Source organism: Populus alba, chromosome 9 (genome assembly GCF_005239225.2).
Source record: "Populus alba chromosome 9, ASM523922v2, whole genome shotgun sequence".
NCBI lineage: Eukaryota > Viridiplantae > Streptophyta > Magnoliopsida > Malpighiales > Salicaceae > Populus > Populus alba.
Window position 1 is genome coordinate 10,457,084 of NC_133292.1, and position 21,642 is coordinate 10,478,725.

Genomic DNA, 21,642 nt, shown 5'->3' on the forward strand with positions numbered 1-21,642 from the left:
GTATGGAGTTGAGTTTCTTGACCTAGCTCATATTTTTTAAGGAGTTAGACTCGGGCTACAATAAATACCCGAATTAATCTTATTTGGATTTTTTATTGTATATTGGGATCAAGCTTAGTATAATGAGTATTTTTATGATTTATTTAGAGAGAATTTTTTAGGTTTGTCTTGAAAGGATTGTGAGGGTATATTTTATTTCAACCTATCAAATACAATGCATCTTCGAGCGAGCGAAAAACCAATTCACTCGAAGAGTTTTTTATTTTTTAATCAAAACTCACTTTGACGTACGTTACCATATATATTTCCGAATAAAGAGGCCAATTATATATATATAATGCATTTTCGAGCGAGCCAAAAACCAATTCACTCGAAGAGCTTTTTATTTTTTTAATCAAAACTCACTTTGACGTTACCATATTTCCGAATGAAGAGTCCAAAATACGTCTTCCATTGTTTTGAAGGAAGGTATGTGTGTGTATACATATATAATGCATCTTCGAGCGAGCGAAAAACCAATTCACTCGAAGAGTTTTTTATTTTTTAATCAAAACTCACTTTGACGTTACCATATTTCCGAATGAAGAGTCTAAGTGTGTGTGTGTAAAGGGAAAGATTCCAAAAAATGTCATGTCAGGTGCCAAATTCAACCAGCTCGTGGGATCATAATGAGAATATTGAAACATAATATATGATTGAATGTCGTAATTATAACATTTATGCTTTCTTAGATATAATCATAACATTTTTGCTTGCTTAGATCATTTTCCACCATGACATAGTATTCCACTGCAAATTGAGCAAAGGTGGTATAAATATCTGTTGTGGGTTGATTAAGAAAAAAATTGTAAGCATGCGGTTGTTTTTAAAGTGTTTTTTTAATAATAAGTTTTTTTATTATTATTATGAACAGAAAATTTGATATATATATATATATATATATATAATAAAATATTTCAAGAATTAAATACATTAATAAATACTATAAAATTGTTAACTACATTAGAAAGCTAATTTTTTTTAATTACATGGTAACAAAGTTTTTATAAACAAAGCAATAGTTTAATTCCATTAAAATAAAATAATTTGTCAAGATAATTCCTCATTTTTTTTATTAATATTTTTAACTTTAACTAATTTTTTACTGTGTTATTTATTTAATAAAAAAAATAACCCATATTAAAAAAAGTTTGTAATTTCATGCTTTTAGGTGTTTATTTTTATGGCTCAACCGTTGTTCTAAAAAAAATGATTTTTTTTTGTTTTAAATAATTTTTTATTGTATTTTTTATTATTTTGATATACTAATATTAAAAATAAATTTAAATAATAATAAAATTATTATTTTAATATACTTCAAAATAAAAAATACTTTTTAAAAAAAATCATGATTAAATGCTAATCACTACCTAAGATCCTCGACAACCATGCTTTTCTTTCAATTCGATTTCAGTTTTTCCCATTCTATTCTATAGAAGCTTTATTTATTTATTTATTTTATAATCATCGTAGAAGCTTTTTCCATTATATATTACCACTCTTTGATACTTACCTTTCCTTGTATTTTTAAATAATAATAAAAAAAAACCCCTATTTGCAAAATTTTGTTTACCCTTTTTTTATCATTTTCCTATGAAGAACTATGTGTGTCCCTATTGCCCATGATCAAAATCCTTCAGGCCTTCAGCAATTTTTCAATTACACACTGGGATTTTTATCTAAGCTGGCCCATCTTCAAGTCTAAAAATGACTTCATCTACCATTCCAGCAGACGACAAGGGAGCATAACAAGAAGAAAGATATAGCTATAATTAACGAGGATATATTGTCCTGCTCCATATGAATTAACGTCGTGCTAAAGAAAAATTAAATCTAAAAATTTTGCATGAGGGAAAAACCCCATAAAGTGCAAGTAGATCAAGTTTATTTCAAGGCATTGATGAATATCGATTGATGAAGAAATAAGATTATACCTCTAATGAAAAGAATTCATGGGTAGTATTAATGTACTATGTAGAAAATATTATAGCCTTACTCTCTTGTTGTAACCTCATTATTATTATTATATATTGCCTACACGTATATATAGAAAAAGATTGACTAACCAATAAGTTAAACCTCTCAATTATTCTCAACTTAGTATTAGAGTTTTCTGTCATCAGAACTCTCATTCTCTTCCTCTTTGCAGCCGACATTTTTTCTTCTTCTCTTAAATGGACTCTGTTACTGTTGTCGCCGCCTACTCCCCTCACCAAAACGACAGTGCAGCCCAACCAACTAACTACTCTAAAGTTGTTGTCGCTGGTTCTTTCTCCCACTAGCAACAACCCCAACTTGCATAGCCGAACCTTGGCTCTTTCTCACATGTTTTCGTTGTTCACCTACACATCATAGAGACAACGAATCATCCTTTTTTTTTAATAACTTTACATCCTTCTCCTTATTCTTTAACATAATAATCTTTAACAATATTGAAAAAAAAAAAACTATAATTCGTTATTCTACTATTGAAATGAGAGATCATTCTTGAATCAAGCATAATAATAAATAGCATTAATAGGACGGACATGGTGATCTTATTACATCAATCATTACCGTAGATAGTCACACTCAAATTTAAAATCTAAAAAATAACATGAAACAAAGATTTCTACTTAATGCTTTTATTCTATGGTGTGGGCAAGTTGGCGTGGAATGATCTTCGTGTACACGGCGAAGGCCATGCATGCAATAGCTGGTCCAACCCAGAACACCCAATGCCCATTCCAAAGATGACCTCCTCTTACAATCGCCGGACCCAAACACCTAGCTGGGTTCAGCCCTGCCCCTGCATAACCTTTCGTAGCAGTGACTGTGGTGGAAACAAACACGAGAAGGCCTAAGACTATTCCCCCGATGATGAAAACACTAACTCGGCCTAAGCCCTTGGCTTGGCGATGATCCAAGGCCATCCACACTGAGGCAAAAAGAAACACAAACCCACAAATTATCTCCAGCCAAAGGGCCTGGCTTGTCTCCAAGCCTGTCACAGTACTCTGCCCATCTGGCCCTGGAGCAACAATGGTGATGGTACAGCCACCAAGTGAAAAGGTTTGTTGAATTTCTCTGTTTACCACAGCTTTTAGTGCCAGGGCACCAAAAATGGCACCAACGCACTGGGCCAATATGTAGATAAAAGTTTTTGAAGGGGAAATAAGGCCAGTTAAGAAGGCAGCGAAGGTGATAAGAGGATTGATGTGGCCACCAGAAATGGGAAAGGTAGCTAGTAGGAGAATTGTGATAATGATGGCAACAAGGGTTGACAGTATAAGGTTGGGCATGCTCGTCCCTGTCTGAATCGTGGAAATCACTATGGTGTCCAAAGCAAAAACAAGAACAGCTGTTCCCACTAGCTCTGCTACTGATGCTCTCCATACCTGAGCAAACAAAAGATTATTTGCATGGTAAGGCGTTGCCCTAAAAATTCGACATGCTACTTCTGTAGTTCTGCAGACAATAATGATATTTAGATCTCCCGCACCAACTTCTAAGACAATTTCAATCCGCATGAGCCCATAAATCCATGTAATAATTTATCACTTGCAAGATGTAATAATATAGTTACCGTCAAAGAGAGAAGGTCTTCTAAGCCCAATATTTCTCTCCATGTAATTTGCTTAGTCTTCCCTCCCTCGTTCTTAAGTGCCTCTGCCCTGCAGAATTATATGAAAAACAAAAGGCTTATTAGCTCCATTGACTGGCAAAATCTCAGGACATTACAAACTGGAAGTGAGAAAAAAGGAAAAAAAAAAAAAAAAAGAGAAAGAAATATGAAGTTGGGCACTTGCATTGGCGTGGTGGCAAAAGGTTGGTTTCTATTTCCACTCTCGAGGCTTTCTTCGTCCGGAATAGCCCCTGCATATCCAGACATCGTTCTCTTCTGTTTGCATGTGTCCTCTTTGAACTGTACAAATATATGTACCCAGAAACCAGAAACTAATCAAGTCTTACAATAAGCTGGCAGAATTAATAAATAATTATTAAGAAAGCCATGGTTTTCAGGACCTGCAGGACGTCTGCCTCGACACTTTCTACTAATGTTTTATTAAGAAAGCCAATTTTCCAATAGAACCCTATCTGTAAAACATCAAGTTCGTCATCTCCCCTCATCATGACGTCCCTGTAGGCAAGGTCAGAGTGAATCCATAAAAGCATCTCCGCTATTTTGAAGAGCTAAATTAGCATTTTAAATAGTATAAATATAGTTTTTTTTATTATATCTACTTCAATAAAAAAACACTATTTAAAAAATTAATTATATTAGAATAGAAAAAAAAAAATATTTTATTATTTCTTAATAAATTTGATGTTATTTTTTTCAAAATAACTATATTTAATTGATTTATATTTTTAGTGTTTTCCATTTTGTTGGTTTTGACTCTTTTAAAAGATATATAGGAATAGTATTTGTGGGAAAGAAAAAACATTTTATTATTTTGTTTAGCATTTTCTTTAAAGTATGTAAATTAAATATAAAAAAATTAAAATAATATTTTTTTTAAATATGTGGCTTTTCATTCAACACATCCGTTGTATTCCTCTAATAAACAATACAAGCAACAAAACGACGTCCCACCCAGAATACCCAATGGCCATACCATAATCGGCCTCCTTTCAGTAATGATGACCCTGAGCACCTTGCAGGGTTCAAGCCCACACCAGCTCTTCCCGTTACAGATATGGACACAAAAAAAGCGAGTGCCATTGCCCCTGCCAGTATACCACACACCATTTGTAAGCCTAGCTCTTTGCATCTTCTCTTGTCAAATGCATCGGTTTCACCAACAAATAGCACAATAAATGTGCAAGAGAATTCTAATATAAATGCATTTGTAGGGCTTATCCCTTCCCCATTTCCAGCAATCATGCACCCACCCAGGGAATATTTTTCTTCTGCATTTTTGTCCATTACGCTCTTGATTACAAGATAAGCCACGATTGAGCCTACACATTGACAGGAGTTATAACACCTTCAAGGGCAGCAATAAATGTGAACACAGGGCTCATGTGACCGCCTGATAAATGGACTGTGGTCAACAGGAAGAAGAAGGCAATGACGAAGATTGCGAATGGGATTAGAAACTTGGGCTCGGCAGTGGTTGATTCCAAGCATGAGATTATGGAAGTGGTTAATGTGAATAACAGGCAAGCTGTTGCTACTAGCTCAGTTAGGGTTGCCCTCCACATCTGGAAAAATGAAGGCACACGATAGCAGTTGCAAATTAATAATCCTGTTTTTGCTAGAAAATTATAAAGAATAACTTGTAGTCACTGATATAACACTAGACATTTGATAAATCAAGCTGACCTCTGATGATGAAAAGATTTCGTGGGCACCAATGGAATTCAGTACTTTTATCATTATGGATTTTTTTTTTCTTTGAAGTCTGTTGCTTCGCAACCCTCGAGCGATTTTGAAAATTCTTGATTACCATCATCTTGGTGGTGGCGGTGGATGACCACGTCCATTTGGACTTCAATTCCAGGGAAAAGTATGAAAGCTCCCTACGTGTATATATAAAGAACTAGGTTGCCAGGAATATATGCAGAATAATTCGTTAAAAAATAGGATAAAACAAAATAAAATGGACAAAATCAAGAGGAGGAGGGCCATTGTCTTTGCCATTGGTGGTGGGTTAAGTGACTTGATCTATCCGCCATGTCCTGAGTGAAAAGTCCGAGGACATTCTACATTAAAATCCTCATGCTTCGATGCAAACAAAAAATGTTGCGGTTAAATTATGAGCTAAGGTGACAGGATATCCATTATAAAAAACTAAGGATTCTTTTGGATAATGATTAGATATATCTTGCATACAGCTAGATCTCTAATGAGAGGCAAGGTTGCTCCGATGCATTGACTACCTGTTGCCATAGTTGAAATATAGTTTCATCATAGGATATAAAATTCAGGATCAGCTGCAGGTTCTTTCAATATTGTGCAAAAATCTGCATCCTCTTTGATTTCATTTGAACTATATACTAATTTCTTGCTAGGTTTAGCGGATTAATATGTTCTTCAATTCAAATTCAAACTCGATGTCCAAGTTGTAGACCTTGTAGACTGTTTAGGTCACCTCGTGGTGCCATAAGTTTTTTAATAACTATATACATCAATGTGACGAGATTGATATTATGGGATAGGTTTTTTTTTTTGGAATGAATACCACTAGAGAGAGGATATACTCTAAAAATATTAAATATCATTGTCGCATCCGACATTGCGGCGGCCCTAAAAATTAATTCTCTTGAATTATAGAAAAAGAATAGATTTCTGGTATCTTGTTCTTTTAGGGGAAAGGTCTTTTTTAAGGAGTTGCCACCTAGTATTATGGTTACTAGGAACCCTAACTGGTCAACAGAGATTCCATGGTACGGGATTGGTTACGTAAAAAGAAAGATATTATCACCCCTTAAACGTTCTGCCTGAGGCAGACTGCATTGCTGGTTTTGTCTTAAATTGCTAAATATTTATTAGTTTATGCTATGATGATTTGTTTATAATATTCCTGACTCTGGCGCCAGTGAATATCTGAGCTCGAATAATTCCAACTCTCGTGTTGGTAAAAATTTGTAGCTACGAAAAAAATTAGATCAATATTTTTTTATTCCCTACTCTAGCATTCGTGAATAAATAAATAAAAACAAATTTATTTTTACGTATGCACATATTTTTTATTTATCTGGCTAAATAAAATAAAATACAACGAATAAAAATAATATAAATTTAAACCGGTACTTTTATTACTGACTCTGGCGTCAGTGAATAAACCAATAAATTTACATTATTTTAGTCATGCATACATATTTTTTTTATTTTTTCTACTTTTTTTGTTTTTCTATTTTTTTATTTTTATTTTTATTATTTTATTCTTTTTGGCTGGATGGTAAAAAAAAGTTCGGGTCACTGGTCCAAACCAGTGACCCGGCTGCCACTGTTGCATGCATGCGTGAGTGAATCTCGCATGCATGCAACAGTAGCAGGGTAATTAATTTACCAAAAGAAGGAGAACTGAAGCACTTACCTGGCAAGGCTGAGGGACACGGCTGCTTCAATGGAGAACTGATGGATGCTCACGGTGTGGAAGAGCTGCTGGAGTGGTGCAGCTACGGGGTGAAGGCGAAGAGTTAGCTCTGGCCGGACGATGTCTGCTCCCTCCTGGTTTCTTGTCTCTCCCGGTCTCTCCCTCTTTTCTCCTTCGCCTTCTGTTCCTGGAATCTGCTGCTTTGCAAACGAAGATGGCGGTGTGGAAAGGCTGTTCCACCAACACTGCTTCCTCTCCTCTGTTTCAGCTTTCCTTGTTCTGTCGTCTTCTTCTTTTCTGTTTCGGTTTGTTCCCCTACTCGTCGTTCTTTTTCTTCTCTTCTGCTCGCGGCCTCCTCTGTTTCTTTGAGAAGAAAACAGAGGAATGCAAGTCTGCTCTTCTTTCTCCTTCAGCCCCCCCTGGTTTCTCTGAGTTATTCCTCTGTTTTTTATTCATTTACGATCACTTTTCTGTTCTCTCAATTTTGCCTTTCTTCCCCGTTTCCCTGGTTTGTCTTTCTGCCGTTCGTGGCTCCCCTCTCCTTTCGGTTCTGCCCTATTTTCTCCCCAGTTTTTCCCCGGTTCTGTCTTTTTTTCTTCCCCTCTCCTGGGTTTTTTCGTGTCCTTTCCTCCTTCCTCTCGCGCTCTCTCATCTTCTCTGGCTTTATAGCCAGGGAATGCCAAGCATCTTTGGAATTGAAACGGCTTCAAAGCCATTACTGCAGAAACCGTTCCTGTGGAAGGAGACGAAGAAGGCGATGGTTGGTTTCTAGAAACGGCGCCGTTTGTGTGATGGGAATGGCCATTTGCAGTCTAATCACTGAAGTTCTGAAATCATGCAATCAAGCCCCTGGATAAAATGTAATTGGATCCTTGTATTTCCGCGCCATTTTCAAGCTGGTCTTTGGATTTTAAGTTTTGCAATTTGGACCCCAATTAAACTCTAAACTTTGATATTCTTCAATTAAGTCCCTAATTTCATTAATTTAATTAAATCCAAAGTCCAATTAAATCTCAAAACTTATCGATTCTCCAATTAAACCATTAATTGGATTAATTAAATTAATTCCAAGCTTAATTAAGTCTCAAAACTTATCAATTCTCCAATAAAACCCTTAATTGGATTAATTAAATTAATTTCAAGCTTAATTAGATTAATTTCAAATTTTAATTAAACCCAAAACTTCCAATCATTTTGCCATTAACCCAAATTTTAATTCATTCTTCATTTATTTCATTTTACTTATTTTTTTCATCATCATTTTTTTTATCATTTTCAGTAAATAAAATAATAATAATAATAATTAAAATTAAATGGTCAAAAATTGGGTTATGACAATCATTATATTTATTAAGGAAAACTAATATATATAAATATATAGTGGCATAATCTGATCTTAAGATCAAACAAGCTTGTATTTTTAATGTGTGTTCTGATCTCAAGATTAAACGAGTTTGTATTCTAAAAGCATATTTGAGAGTCTTTTTATTTATACTTGTACACATTTTTTAAAAAGTACTTTTAAATTAAAAAAATATTAAATTTTTTAGTATTTATAATAATTTTAATGTGCTAATATTAAAAATAAAATAAAAACTATTATTTTTTATATATGTTCAAGCAGAGAGTTATTAATAAAAACATATTATTAATTTATATTTTTAACTTGAAAAAACCTAAAATTAATTTTAAATAATCAGAAAGGGAAGAAAGCTCTCATTATTTAATCAGAAAAAAAATATGCAAGATGGAGGTATGTTTCCACAACGTTCAAGATGATAAGGAAAGTCCCAAATGAATCTTAAAAGTAGTATTTTGGCTTTCTGTTGAAGAGAAAAGTTTAAGTTTAAATGAAATATCGAGGTTACTCTTTTCTGATTTAGGTTACTGATATTGAACAAGCTGATGCGACCTTGGTTAGCCCTTTATGCAGGAATATCGAAGCGGGACATTTAATTAATTAGTTGGGAGTGGCCTGATGAAGGTGGATCAGACTAAATTCTGATGATTCAAGTCGAGGCTCACCTGGGAAAGCTGCTGCTTGAGGTTTGTTACGGGATAGCAGTGGTCGGTAATTTCTTACATGGTTTTGCTGCTAACCTGGGGATTTGTTCTTCTCTTACAGCTAATGTATGGGCAGCCTATCATGACTTCAGCTAGCATGGAATTTCGGATGCCAAAAAGTGGAGATTGAAGTGAATTCAACGATCTTGGCTGCTGCTATGTTGGGGAAAAGTGACAGATTGATAAACGACCTGTGTTTAAGGAAATTCAGAGTAGCTGCTGCTTCGTCCTTGGCAGGTCCGTGTATTCTTCGTGAGGGAAATCGTTTTGCTGATTAGCTTTGCTTATTTTGGCCATGTTTTTTGGCTGTGTCGTCACCGGCTACATACTGTTCCTGAGGAACTATTTACTTGGGTGCTGTATGCAAACTTGATGGGAAGGAGTTATATATAAACAACTAACTTGGTTAATTAACCTGATGATCTCTATACAATGGAACATAATATAATATAACTAAGCTTATATCTAAAATTATGTTTAATAAAAATCTTACTCGTTTGAACAATATAATTTTGTAGTTTTTAAACTTTAACCCCTTGATTTACAATAAAAATACTCTTCACGAACAAGAAGGAATTATTCCATAATCATCTTTAACAATATTGAACAGGAAAAAAAAAACTATAATTCGTTATTCTACGATTGAAATGAGAGATCATTCTTGAATCAAGCATAATAATAAATAACATTAATAGGACGGACATGGTGATCTTATTACATCAATCATTACCGAAGATAGTCACACTCAAATTTAAAATCTAAAAAACAGCATGAAACAAAGATTTCTACTTAATGCTTTTATTCTATGGTGTGGGCAAGTTGGCGAGGAATGATCTTCGTGTACACGGCGAAGGCCACGCATGCAATAGCTGGTCCAACCCAGAACACCCAATGTCCATTCCAAAGATGACCTCCTCTTACAATTGCCGGACCCAAACACCTAGCCGGGTTCAGCCCTGCCCCTGCATAACCTTTCGTAGCGGTGACTGTGGTGGAAACAAACACGAGAAGGCCTAAGACTGTTCCCACGATGATGAAAACACTAACTCGGCCTAAGCCCTTGGCTTGACGATGATCGAAGGCCATCCACACTGAGGCAAAAAGAAACACAAACCCACAAATTATCTCCAGCCAGAGGGCCTGGCTTGTCTCCAAGCCTATCACAGTCGGTCCATGTGGCCCTGGTGCAACAATTGTGAGGGTACAGCCTCCGAGTGAATATGTTTTTTCAATTTCGCTGTTTACCACAGCTTTCAGTGCCAGGGCACCAAAAATGGCACCAACGCACTGGGCCAATATGTAGATAAAAGTTTTTGAAAGGGAAATAAGGCCAGTTAAGAAGGCAGCGAAGGTGATAATAGGATTGATGTGGCCACCAGAAATGGGAAAGATAGCTAGTAGGAGAATTGTGATAATGATGGCAACAAGGGTTGACAGTATAAGGTTGGGCATGCTTGTCCCTGTCTGAATCGTGGAAATCACTATGGTGTCCAAAGCAAAAACAAGAACAGCTGTTCCCAATAGCTCTGCTACTGATGCTCTCCATACCTGAGTAAACAAAAGATTTTCATGGTAAGGCGTTGCCCTAAAGATTCGACATGCACCAACTTATAATACAATTTCAATCCGCCTGAGCCCATAAATCCAAGTAATAATTTATCACTTGCAAGATATATTTTGTTAGGAAGTATGCTATATAGTTACCGTCAAAGAGAGAAGGTCTTCGAAGCCCAATATTTCTCTCAATGTAATTTGCTTAGTCTTCCCTCCCTCGTTCTTAAGTGCCTCTGCCCTGCAGAATTATATGAAAAACAAAAGGCTTATTAGCTCCATTGACTGGCAAAATCTCAGGACATTACAAACTGGAAGTGAGAAAAAAAGGCAAAAAAAAAAAAAAAAAAAAAAAGAGAAAGAAATATGAAGTTGGGCACTTGCATTGGCGTGGTGGCAAAAGGTTGGATTCTATTTCCACTGTAGAGGCTTTCTTCGTCCGGAATAGCCCCTGCATATCCAGCCATCGTTCTCTTCTGTTTGCATGTCTCCTCTTTGAACTCTATACATTTATATAACCAGAAACCAGAAACTAATCAGGTCTTACAATAAGCTGGCAGAATTAATAAATAATTATTCTATCACTTGGGATATTGTTTTAATGGGAAAATATCTTACGTTTGAAACAAGATTGATATTAAAAAATAAAGAAAAATGCGCCCAGTATTTTCACATCTAAGATCCATCAATTAGGCTTCCAGATAAAACGAAATAAAAATAATTTTCCTTGAGCCATGGGCAACTCAATTACCCTTTTTTTTACTTTGCTTTATCACATTAATTGGTCGAACTGGATTTAATTCCAGATGATGCAATACACCAATTATAAAACAAAATAGAGTAAAGGTGTTCATATTGCAAGCTGGTTTGCCAAATAACTGAGGCATTGACTTATCCACCAAATAATCTTCAAAAGGCAAGAACAAACAGCTATAAGCCGATGCTTGCCTTAAATGCACATGCATGTTATCAATAAGGATCACAACTTGATCCTATCCCTTGAGTCTTGGGATCATAATCGTGTTTAATATAATTCTACTCCTATGCCAGTGCTACACTTTTCGTGCACGATTCTTCATTGTTATTATTTTAACCGTCCTACATTTTGGGAGGACTTGTTATGGGGAGAAATTAATTTGAGATTGAGATGCCCCTAGTAATTCCAGCACAATAATCGATCATTCCTTGAAGCTCAATGTCTCAAGAATCGGATTTGAAACAATTCATGACTTGATGTTTATGGAGATGTGTGTGTTTCTTATCCTTCTCCTTGCGTATTATGATTCAAATTTTAGATAAAAAGCGAAAGTGGAATCGTCATGAATTTTATGTTTTTGATAAAAAGAAAAATCATATTTAATAAAACTAAATAGATAAATTAAGTTATTTATTTATGGATGAAACTACTTTCTAATCGGGGCTTTTGCATTGTTTTTTCAAAATCTGTTGATGATATGTGCCACCAATGGTCTTTTATGGTTAAAGACAAGCAGCAAAATCTCTCATGGTAACTTCTTTTCTCATGCGTTGTTTGGAATCTTTGGCTTCATTGAAATGATGTTATTTTTAATGATGTTATCCCTAATCTTCAAATCTGTTTCTCTACGATGCGTCAAAGTATTGCTTTATGATTGAGGCTTGATTTCAACTCTTTAGAGTTTAATATAGAGAATGTTTAGTCGAGAGGAGTTGGTTTCTTATAATTTGTTTCTTATAATTTTCAACTATTAACCAAAAACAAATAGATAAATTAAGTTTTGATATATAAAAGTGAGTCGATACATATCAACTAGCTATAAAAAGAAAAAAAAAAGATCGAAGAACCTGAACTTGATATATAATTTCATGGACCAAGATTGAATCTCTCATCTAGTAGAAAGAAAAGTACTAAGGTACAGGATGGCAAACATTTCTTCTTTTTCTTGTAGCTGGTCGCCATGGTTTTCAGGACCAGGACGTCTGCCTCGACACTTTCTTCTAATGTTTTATTAAGAAAAACCGTTTTCCAACAAGAACCCTATCTGTAAAACATCAAGTTCGTCATCTCCCCTCATCATGACGTCCCTGCAGGCAAGGTCAGAGTGAATCCATAATAAACAATACAAGCAACAAAAGGTCCCACCCAGAATACCCAATGGCCATACCATAATCGGCCTCCTTTCAGTAATGATGGCCCTAAGCACCTTGCAGGGTTCAAGCCCCCGCCAGCTCTTCCCGTTACAGACATGGACACAAAAAATGCGAGTGCCATTGCCCCTGCCAGTATACCACACGTACACCATGTGTAAGCCTAGCTCTTTGCATCTTCTCTTGTCAAATGCCACGGTTACACCAACAAATAGCACAATAAATGTGCATTAGAATTCTAATATAAATGCATTTGTAGGGCTTATCCCTTCCCCATTTCCAGCAATCATGCACCCACCCAGGGAATATTTTTCTTCTGCATTTTTGTCCATTACGCTCTTGATTACAAGATAAGCCACGATTGAGCCTACACATTGACAGGAGTTATAACACCTTCAAGGGCAGCAATAAATGTGAACACAGGGCTCATGTGACCGCCTGATAAAGGAACAGTGGTCAACAGGAAGAAGAAGGCAATGAAGAAGATTGCGAATGGGATTAAAACTTGGGCTCGGCAGTGGTTGATTCCAAGCATGAGATTATGGAAGTGGTTAATGTGAATAACAGGCAAGCTGTTGCTACTAGCTCAGTTAGGGTTGCCCTCCACATCTGGAAAAATGAAGGCACGTACACGATAGCAGTTGCAAATTAATAATCCTATTTTTGCTAGAAAATTATAAGGAATAACTTGTAGTCACTGATATAACACTAGACATTTGATAAATCAAGCTGACCTCTGATCGATGAAAAGATTTCGTGGGCACCAATGGAATTCAGTACTTTTATCATTATGGATTTTTTTTTCTTTGAAGCCTGTTGCTTCGCAACCCTCCAGCGATTTTGAAAGTTCTTGATTACCATCATCTTGGCGGTGGCGGTGGATGACCACGTCCATTTGGACTTCAATTCCAGGGAAAAGTATGAACGCTCCCTACGTGTATATATAAAGAACTAGGTTGCCAGGAATACATGCAGAATAATTCGTTAAAAAATAGGATAAAACAAAATAAAATGGACAAAATCAAGAGGAGGAGGGCTATTGTCTTCGCCATTGGTGGTGGGTTAAGTGACTTGATCTATCGGCCATGTCCCGAGTGAAAAGTCCGAGGACATTCTACATTAAAATCCTCAGGCTTCGATACAAACAAAAAATGTTGCGGTTAAATTATGAGCTAAGGTGACGGGATATCCATTATGAAAAACTAAGGATTCTTTTGGATAATGATTAGATATATCTTGCATACAGCTAGATCTCTAATAAGAGGCAAGGTTGCTCCGATGCCTTTACTACCTGTTGCCATTGCTGAAATATAGTTTCATCACAGGATATAAAATTCAGGATTAGCTGCAGGTTCTTTCAATAGTGTGCAAAAATCTGCATCCTTTTCTATTTTATTTGAACTATATACTAATTTCTTGCTAGGTTTGGCCGATTAATATGTTTTTCAATTCAAATTCAAACTCGATGGCCAAGTTGTAGACCTTGTAGACTGTTTAGGTCACCTCGTGGTGCTATAAGTTTTTTAATAACTATATACATCAATGTGATAAGATTGATATTATGGGATAGGGTTTTTTTTTTTTTTGGAATGAATACCATAGAGAGAGGATATACTCTAAAAATATTAAATATCATTATATTTACTAAGGACAACTAATATATATATACTATATATATATATATATATATAGTGGCATAATCCGATCTTAAGATCAAACAAGCTTATATTTTTAAAGTGTGTTCTAATCTCAAGATTAAATGAGTTTGTATTCTAAAAGCATATTTGAGAGTGTTTAATATTAAAAATAAAAAAAAAATATTATTTTATGCATTTTTAAGCAAAGAGTTATTAATAAAAACATCATTATTTATATTTTTAACTTAAAAACATCAAATTAATTTTAATTTTTTTAGTATTTGTAATGATCTGGATATACTGATATTAAAAATAAAATATAAAATATAAAACTATTATTTTCATACAAGCAACGAGTTATTCATAAAAACATCATATACAACCCAACCCCCCTAACTCCAGAACATTGTGCCCATGAAACGGCAAGAAACATATTATTACATTGACAGAGACGCCAGCATGATGCACCGTATAAAAGCCTCTCTATTTTGATTCTGCTCCAATGAGGTGTTCCCGTGGAATCATCTTGGTGTAGAGTGAAAACGTCACGCTGGCAACTAGAGGCCCAACCCAAAACACCCAATGCCCCTTCCACAGATGACCACCTCTAACGAGTGCCGGACCTAAACATCTAGCTGGGTTCATCCCAACTCCGGCATAGCCTTTGGTTGCGGTCACCGTTGTCGAGATGAACACGAGAAGGCCCACTACCAGCCCAATTATTGAGCAAAAAACAACTCGGCCCAGGGCTATGGCTTGCCGCCTGTCAAATGCGATATATATCGAAGAAAATAGAAAGACAAATGTACAAATTATCTCCAGCCAAAGGGCCTGGCCCGTCTCGAGCCCTATAGCAACAGGCCCACTTGGTCCTGGTGCAACAATTTTCAGAGTACAGCCTCCAAGTGAAAATGTTTGCTCTATGGTGCTATTAACCACAGCTTTCAGAGCTAGTGCACCTAGTATGGCTCCAATGCATTGAGCCAAGATGTATATGGCGGCGCGTGAAGCAGTGATAAGGCCTGCAAACATAGCCGATAAAGTGATGGCCGGGTTGATGTGGCCGCCGGAAATGGGAAACGTGGCTAGGAGGAGAATTGCAACTGTTATGGCTATTAAGGTTGCCATTATAAGGTTTGGTGTTTTGGTTTGGGTCTCGTAGGAGGAAATTACGATAGTGTCCATTGCAAAGACTAGGACTGCTGTGCCAAAAACCTCTGCCAAGGATGCTCTCCACACCTGATAACACCAATTTTGTATGTTAGTTGCTGCCTCTGATTAAATGTTAAGGTTCCGAGGACTCAGATAATTTAATTTAAAAGACATAAGAAGCAGCAGCTAAGCTTAAGCTAACACAGGAAGAATTTCAACCAAACCCAGATAATCTTGGGCTAGCCATCTTACTACCGTGAACCCCGGCAAACCCGCCATGTTTACTGGACTAGTTCGCTCAGGGCCGAAGGATGAATTTAGGCATTGGAAATTAGAATATTCTATCTGGTTATATAGTAACCTAACAAGCTTTGTGAAGCTTGACCAAGGAAATTAGTCAGATGCAAAGGTAAACTGCACAAGCTTGAAGGTACTGACATTCAAAGAAACAAGTTCATCCAAGCCCAGAATCCTGCTCAATGCAGAGGAATCTCGCTTCCCTCTCTCAGTTTTTGACGGCCTGCAAAATGAAATGATTTACCTTCTAGTTAACAAGAAACCAACCCTCAAAAAACTAATAGTTAAGGTTAAGATTAAGAAGCAAACCAGAAATTTAAGACATTCTGACTCTTACCTTGGCGTAGAGGCAAAAGGTTGGACCTTGTTCCCTCCATAACCAATTTCTTCATCCTGAACAACTCCTGCGTTTCCTGCCATATTTTCACTAACTTTCTAGCATCATATCTTTGCAACAACACATACACAGAATAAATAAACAAGATTAATGGTGGTTGGATAATAATATCTGTATAGGTCTATCACTTTTTCTCTCAACTACTCCTTTTTCCCCCTTCAACAGCATTATCGGCTACAATGCAACTTCACATTTATTACACTTAGATATCTCCGGATAGCCTTATGGCCCTTATCACATGCCTATTCAATAATCAATTAACCAAAAATACAAATCAAGTTGCAAATTGGAGTAACTGTGGTACCGAAGGTCAACAACATGTAGGGATAATCCTTGCACTGTTGCGCTGAGCACATTAAAGCTATGCCGTTGGCTTTTAATGTTATTGTTGAGAATGTGAAAGAGCAGGTCTAGAAATGTCAGAGAAAATGTCCACTTGTTCGAAGGAAAAAAACAGGATATATCATATTCATAGACCAGAAACCAACCTTTTCTGCCTTTGGCACTGTGAGAATTCCATGGTTATGACTGTTATATGATGGCACTGGTATCTGTAGTCTTGATACTTGTGTACATAAACTAAGTAGTTGCTCCTGATTCAATTGCCTGATAAGTTTGGAAAGCGAAATTAATTAAGTGGCAGTCCCTCGCCTAACCCTAAAAGTCAAGTAATCTTGTTATTTGTGAAAGTCAATCAGTATCTAACAGCTAATCAAGCTATTAATTCTTCAAACGAAAATCTGGGAATTACATCTATAAGAGTTGAAGTTCTAGGACTGTAGTAGTTAGTAAGTAAACAGAATAGGGAAGCGGTGGAAGTGAATGAATATACTAATAAATAAGTGTCCATGCACCGTTTCCTGCGACGTGCGCGCCATTCTGAATTGGGGTGATGTATCTTTCTAACAGTGAGAAGGGTGCGCAAAACCTCAAACCAGACCCTGCTTCTGTCATCCTTACGTTGGCATGTCCTAGCATAATAGTCCAGTGCGAGCAACTCTATATCTGACAATTCAGCTCTTCCAGAATATCTTGCATCACTACGTCACAGTAATGTTTGCTCATTTCTCTCTTAAATCAGCATTAATGCCTGGCAAGATAGTTTTGAATTTTTAAATTCTCGAAACAATTACTGGATGGCTGGCTGGCTCTAGGAATTCATTTTATTCATAAACTATGTTTCTGGTTTGAGAAATTCTCATTGTACAGTAGTCATGTTTTTCAGATAGAATAAGAGTGCCAAATACTGAGCAATTCATAGTATTTGCAAGATACCTTTATATGTTTCACTAATCTTGCTTCCATCCGTGCTTATAGATAATCCTGAAGAATATGATCTAAGGAACCATTTGAAGTTACAGAATCATGGAACAGTGAACTGCTGTTAATTTCAGGTTGTCAACACATCGTTCTTGTAGGTTATGTCCTCATATATGGGTCATCAAGTGCAGCATAAATGTCGACCTAAAAGAGGAGATAAAGATAATAGGAGTATTAAATAAACAAGAATGTCTCTCTGATCCCCCCCCAATGATCGCGATGAACACTATTACAAAATGGAACGAGAAGGGTTTTATGAGCCGAACAGAACTTGCCTGGGCGTCTTAATTGCAATTTCTCCATCTATTATATGACAATCAGTATCTACCAAAAGTTAACGAAGAATCTCCAAATTTGTCATCCTCCATGGACTTTGGCCAGTTTAGATTAGAATATGCATGCTCGATTGATATTTCCAATGATTATTATTTAATGTCATCCATGTTGTTGCGAGTACTGACTACACTTATGATGGCACCAGATGGAAATTTCCCTGTTGATGTAGTTCCTGAAGACCCTTTTTTTTATCTCATGCATTTAACTATAAAAACCTTTATATCTCTCCCTATCTTGGCAACCTTTATCCATCTGAATCCATTGATCCGCAAACGAAGATGGAAATAATTCTTTCTTGCGTACGGTCGTCTGCGTTGATGTTAATATTTTTCCTTTCTACCTGCAATTTATCAGGCATGAAACTTTTCCTTGCTTTGCTTCATAAAAAGCTAATTAATAGATTCTTGTTAAATTATTCTTACTTCTGTTCTGATTGCTATCCAAATGGAAACATTAAAGTTACTTTCGATATCCTTGATCAGAGAAGTGATGGATAAGTGGTCAGTATGTTTATTCATAACTTGGTTTTGTTTCAATAATTCCACCACACCATGTACAACATATAAATGGATAATTTGTCTGGCATTCTTGAGATAGGAATTTGTACATTATGATCTATGCGTCACAAACAAGGATTAAAAGCTGAGAACAAAGAATTTGGGAAAATGTAAAAAGCTAAGGATTGAAAAATGCCAAGGATCGCCACAATTGTATCCAACAAATTTCACTAGTGAAAGCCTGAAAGGGGAAGAAGTAGATAAAGACAACCTGACTTGACCTCATGATAGCTTGTCGAAAGCTTTGCTCGAAATAGAACAGAAAGGAGGAAGTGGATACTTGTAGATGAACCTAATTAGTTTGAAATTGAGACTTATTAGTTAAATTTAGTGTTTTTATTTAATTAACTCTGTTTTCTTTATTTCCAGCACTTTGTATGGTCAACTTGTTTAAACCCCATATATGTCTTTAAAGTCTTCCCGTCCATACATGTCTGTCTAGGTCAGAATGCCCAAGTTTAAGAAAGTTTCCTTTCTTTTTTGTTTCTAAGATAAAATATGCAATGGAGAAGAATCTTGATTTTACTAGATGATAAAACTTGCGGGCAAGAGTAACTATCCAAAATTACTAAAGTATCCCCATGTTGATAAACCACTAGCTGATAAAATTTGCAGGCAGGAGTAACTATCCAAAATCACTTTCAGTATCGCCATGTTGATGAACCAGGTTGGAATATAGGGTGGTCATGGACCAACAAGGAGATCATCCGGTAAATGCTTGGTGCATTCGCCACCAAGCAAAGGCAACTGCTCATCCGTTGAGTACCAAGGCGCTCACTCTTGCATGCCAACCTCTGTCATTGCCGATCTCATGGCAGACTCCCCACCGATGAGAATGTCCGAGAATTACTGCCATGTTGGCCTTCTTTCTACCTGAGCCATTGATCCTCTGAGGTCATTCTCCTCCTTTGAAATGACAGTATTCAACTTGAATGGGAATTCTACTGTCTATCCACCTGCAAACCTTACATTATTGGCACCAGGTCCCTGTTACAGTTGTGGCCTGGTTGTAGAGACGAAACCAAGTCTCTTCAGATATTGAGGGTAGAAGCGAGTTCAGGTTTACAGTGAGTACTCCATCCAAAATTTAGCCTGGTTTAACATAAGACTTTAATGGCTGACAATTTGTTGACATAGATCCATTACAATGTTCCCATTCCTAAATTGCTTCTGCTCCATACAATTCTACCAAGGAAAATTAAATGTTAGATTTAAAGATGGCTCTGTAGTTATTGATAGCTATATGTCAGCAGACACACAGAAATCAGTATTATGGAATTGCCTTGTAACGATCTAATTTTGTCTTTGGCTTTCAAATATGCTATGCTTGAGAGGATTCCCTTTTTTAATCCTAGAATGATATGTTTGCCCTCATTTTTACTGTCACTAATTTCGCAACTTTGTTGTTTCAGAAACATGGAAATCAACATGCACTTGCCCACTTTCTTGGCCAACAAAACACCCTGGTTGTTGTGTTTCGCTTTTCTCTATAATCCTAAAATCACAGCGTGCCCTGATTTCAGTTGTGGATGCAGAGATGCAGACCGAGGTACTGTTCCATGTGTACGGTACATATCTGTAATTGCCTAAATTTTATCATGCAAGCAAGTAGTTCAACCCATTTTAGGAGTTTCCTAGTTATCTGTTATCATAAGACAACAGTTTGCCAGATTAGATACAACTCATCTCTCTGTATGGAATAGCAATGAAGGTGATTCCTTGCCACTATCAAACGTGGAAAACGCAGACATAGGGCAATGCACTAATCAAATGCGCCCCGTCATAGTTCATTGGCTGTGAAGAACAATTATATTGATCATTGGAGAGTGGAAATGGCAATTTCTAACCACAACAATAAGAGAAATTACTCAGACTGGAATGTGCTGGTACAGCATCTGGTTTCAGGCAGAAATCAACTTAATTAGCTTCAACAGCAGATTGCTCCCTGCTGTCGGGTTTGCAGGTACTTATTGTCATTACATATTGATTTCTTTTTTTTTTTCTTAAGTAAAGAATTACAACGTGAAAATTAGCATCACAAGGAACCATGAAAATCATCTAGAATAGATTTTGAATGGAAATGCAATATAGCTAAGCTGCACTCTTTTTGGTTCAAGCCTGGAAATGGAAACTCCCATAGGGCTGAAATTAATAGGCCTGGACATAAACTCAGAAAACGATGGATTTGTTGTCCTGCAATTATGGCAGCCACGCAAACATTGGAAATTAACTATGGTTTCTTGGACTACCCTGTAGTTCAAGGGTGGTTGAATAATTGATATATGGGATTAACTTAATTATTTTACATTGACCGGACGAATAATGCACTCTTGATACTTCTCCGATCCCTTGTTACTCTCTTCCAACAGTAGCAACAGCAGTGATAGGCAACACCAATCCCACCTCCTCTCTCCTTTTCTTAACAAACAAAAAGGCCACAAAAACTCCATTTTGATTTTGAGGTTGTTTCTCATAAAGCCATGGACTTGTTCCTCCAACTTGACTCCATTAAGGTATATCATCAATGGGTCTCTTTCAAATTTGCTGTAATATTCTTTATGAGATTACTATTTGTGGTTTTTGTTAGTAGGGTGATATACTTCTATGATCGGAGATAGAAAAACGCCATTTACGAGGGAATTGGCAAGGTTTTTGGAGTTTATTGATGAATCTGCAGTTAAAAGGCATGAAACAAAGAGAAACAAAGTAAGATGTTTCGGTGAGAATAATGTACATGTACTTCACACAAAAAGGACGGTGAAAAATTTTGAGAAGAAAAGTGCAGAGTCGGCTGTGGTGATGATGGAAGACAAGGCAACAAATGGTAATCATTCTTGTCTTTTTGCAACACAACGCACCGAATGTATCATCAACATTGAATATCTAATCAAATTACCTGACAGACCAGAGGTTCCTTAACTCATCTTCTCTCTGTTCATCTCAATTATACGTACAAGGTGTCAAATCTAGTTAAGACAAGCATATAACTTCGAACTTTCTCCCCCCTTTGTCGCTCCACCTAACAGCTTTTTGACAAGGAAAGATCAGCACTTAAGCTTCAGACAGGTCGCAAATAGCTTCTGAATTTACAATGCGATCATCAATCCTTCACGGAACTCTATATATGTTCATATAATTTT

The 21,642-nt window shown here is 36.4% G+C and overlaps 3 protein-coding genes and 2 pseudogenes across 3 annotated transcripts; all 5 read right to left on the reverse strand.

The window, feature by feature from the left end:
• Nucleotides 1-2,423: 2,423 nt before the first annotated feature.
• Nucleotides 2,424-4,194, reverse strand: LOC118058766 (uncharacterized). The gene is made up of 4 exons (XM_073411456.1): nt 4,045-4,194; nt 3,828-3,943; nt 3,605-3,692; nt 2,424-3,416 (listed from the first exon to the last, which is right to left on the reverse strand). The coding sequence occupies exons 1-4, from the start codon at nt 4,192-4,194 to the stop codon at nt 2,664-2,666; spliced, it is 1,107 nt and encodes a 368-aa protein (XP_073267557.1). The 3' UTR covers nt 2,424-2,663.
• A 385-nt stretch (nt 4,195-4,579) lies between these two features.
• Nucleotides 4,580-5,226, reverse strand: LOC140955946 (aquaporin PIP-type-like; annotated as a pseudogene).
• A 4,603-nt stretch (nt 5,227-9,829) lies between these two features.
• LOC118058767 (aquaporin PIP1-2) lies at nt 9,830-10,914 on the reverse strand. Its single transcript, XM_035071519.2, has 2 exons — nt 10,833-10,914; nt 9,830-10,676 (listed from the first exon to the last, which is right to left on the reverse strand). Exon 2 carries the CDS (start codon nt 10,578-10,580, stop codon nt 9,927-9,929), a length of 654 nt encoding a protein of 217 aa, XP_034927410.1. The 5' UTR covers nt 10,581-10,676; nt 10,833-10,914; the 3' UTR covers nt 9,830-9,926.
• A 1,674-nt stretch (nt 10,915-12,588) lies between these two features.
• On the reverse strand, nt 12,589-13,415 carry LOC118059032 (aquaporin TIP3-1-like; annotated as a pseudogene).
• Nucleotides 13,416-14,756: 1,341 nt separating this feature from the next.
• LOC118058768 (uncharacterized) lies at nt 14,757-16,384 on the reverse strand. The gene is made up of 3 exons (XM_035071520.2): nt 16,230-16,384; nt 16,034-16,115; nt 14,757-15,682 (listed from the first exon to the last, which is right to left on the reverse strand). Exons 1-3 carry the CDS (start codon nt 16,310-16,312, stop codon nt 14,927-14,929), a joined length of 921 nt encoding a protein of 306 aa, XP_034927411.1. The 5' UTR covers nt 16,313-16,384; the 3' UTR covers nt 14,757-14,926.
• Between the last annotated feature and the right edge of the window lie 5,258 nt (nt 16,385-21,642).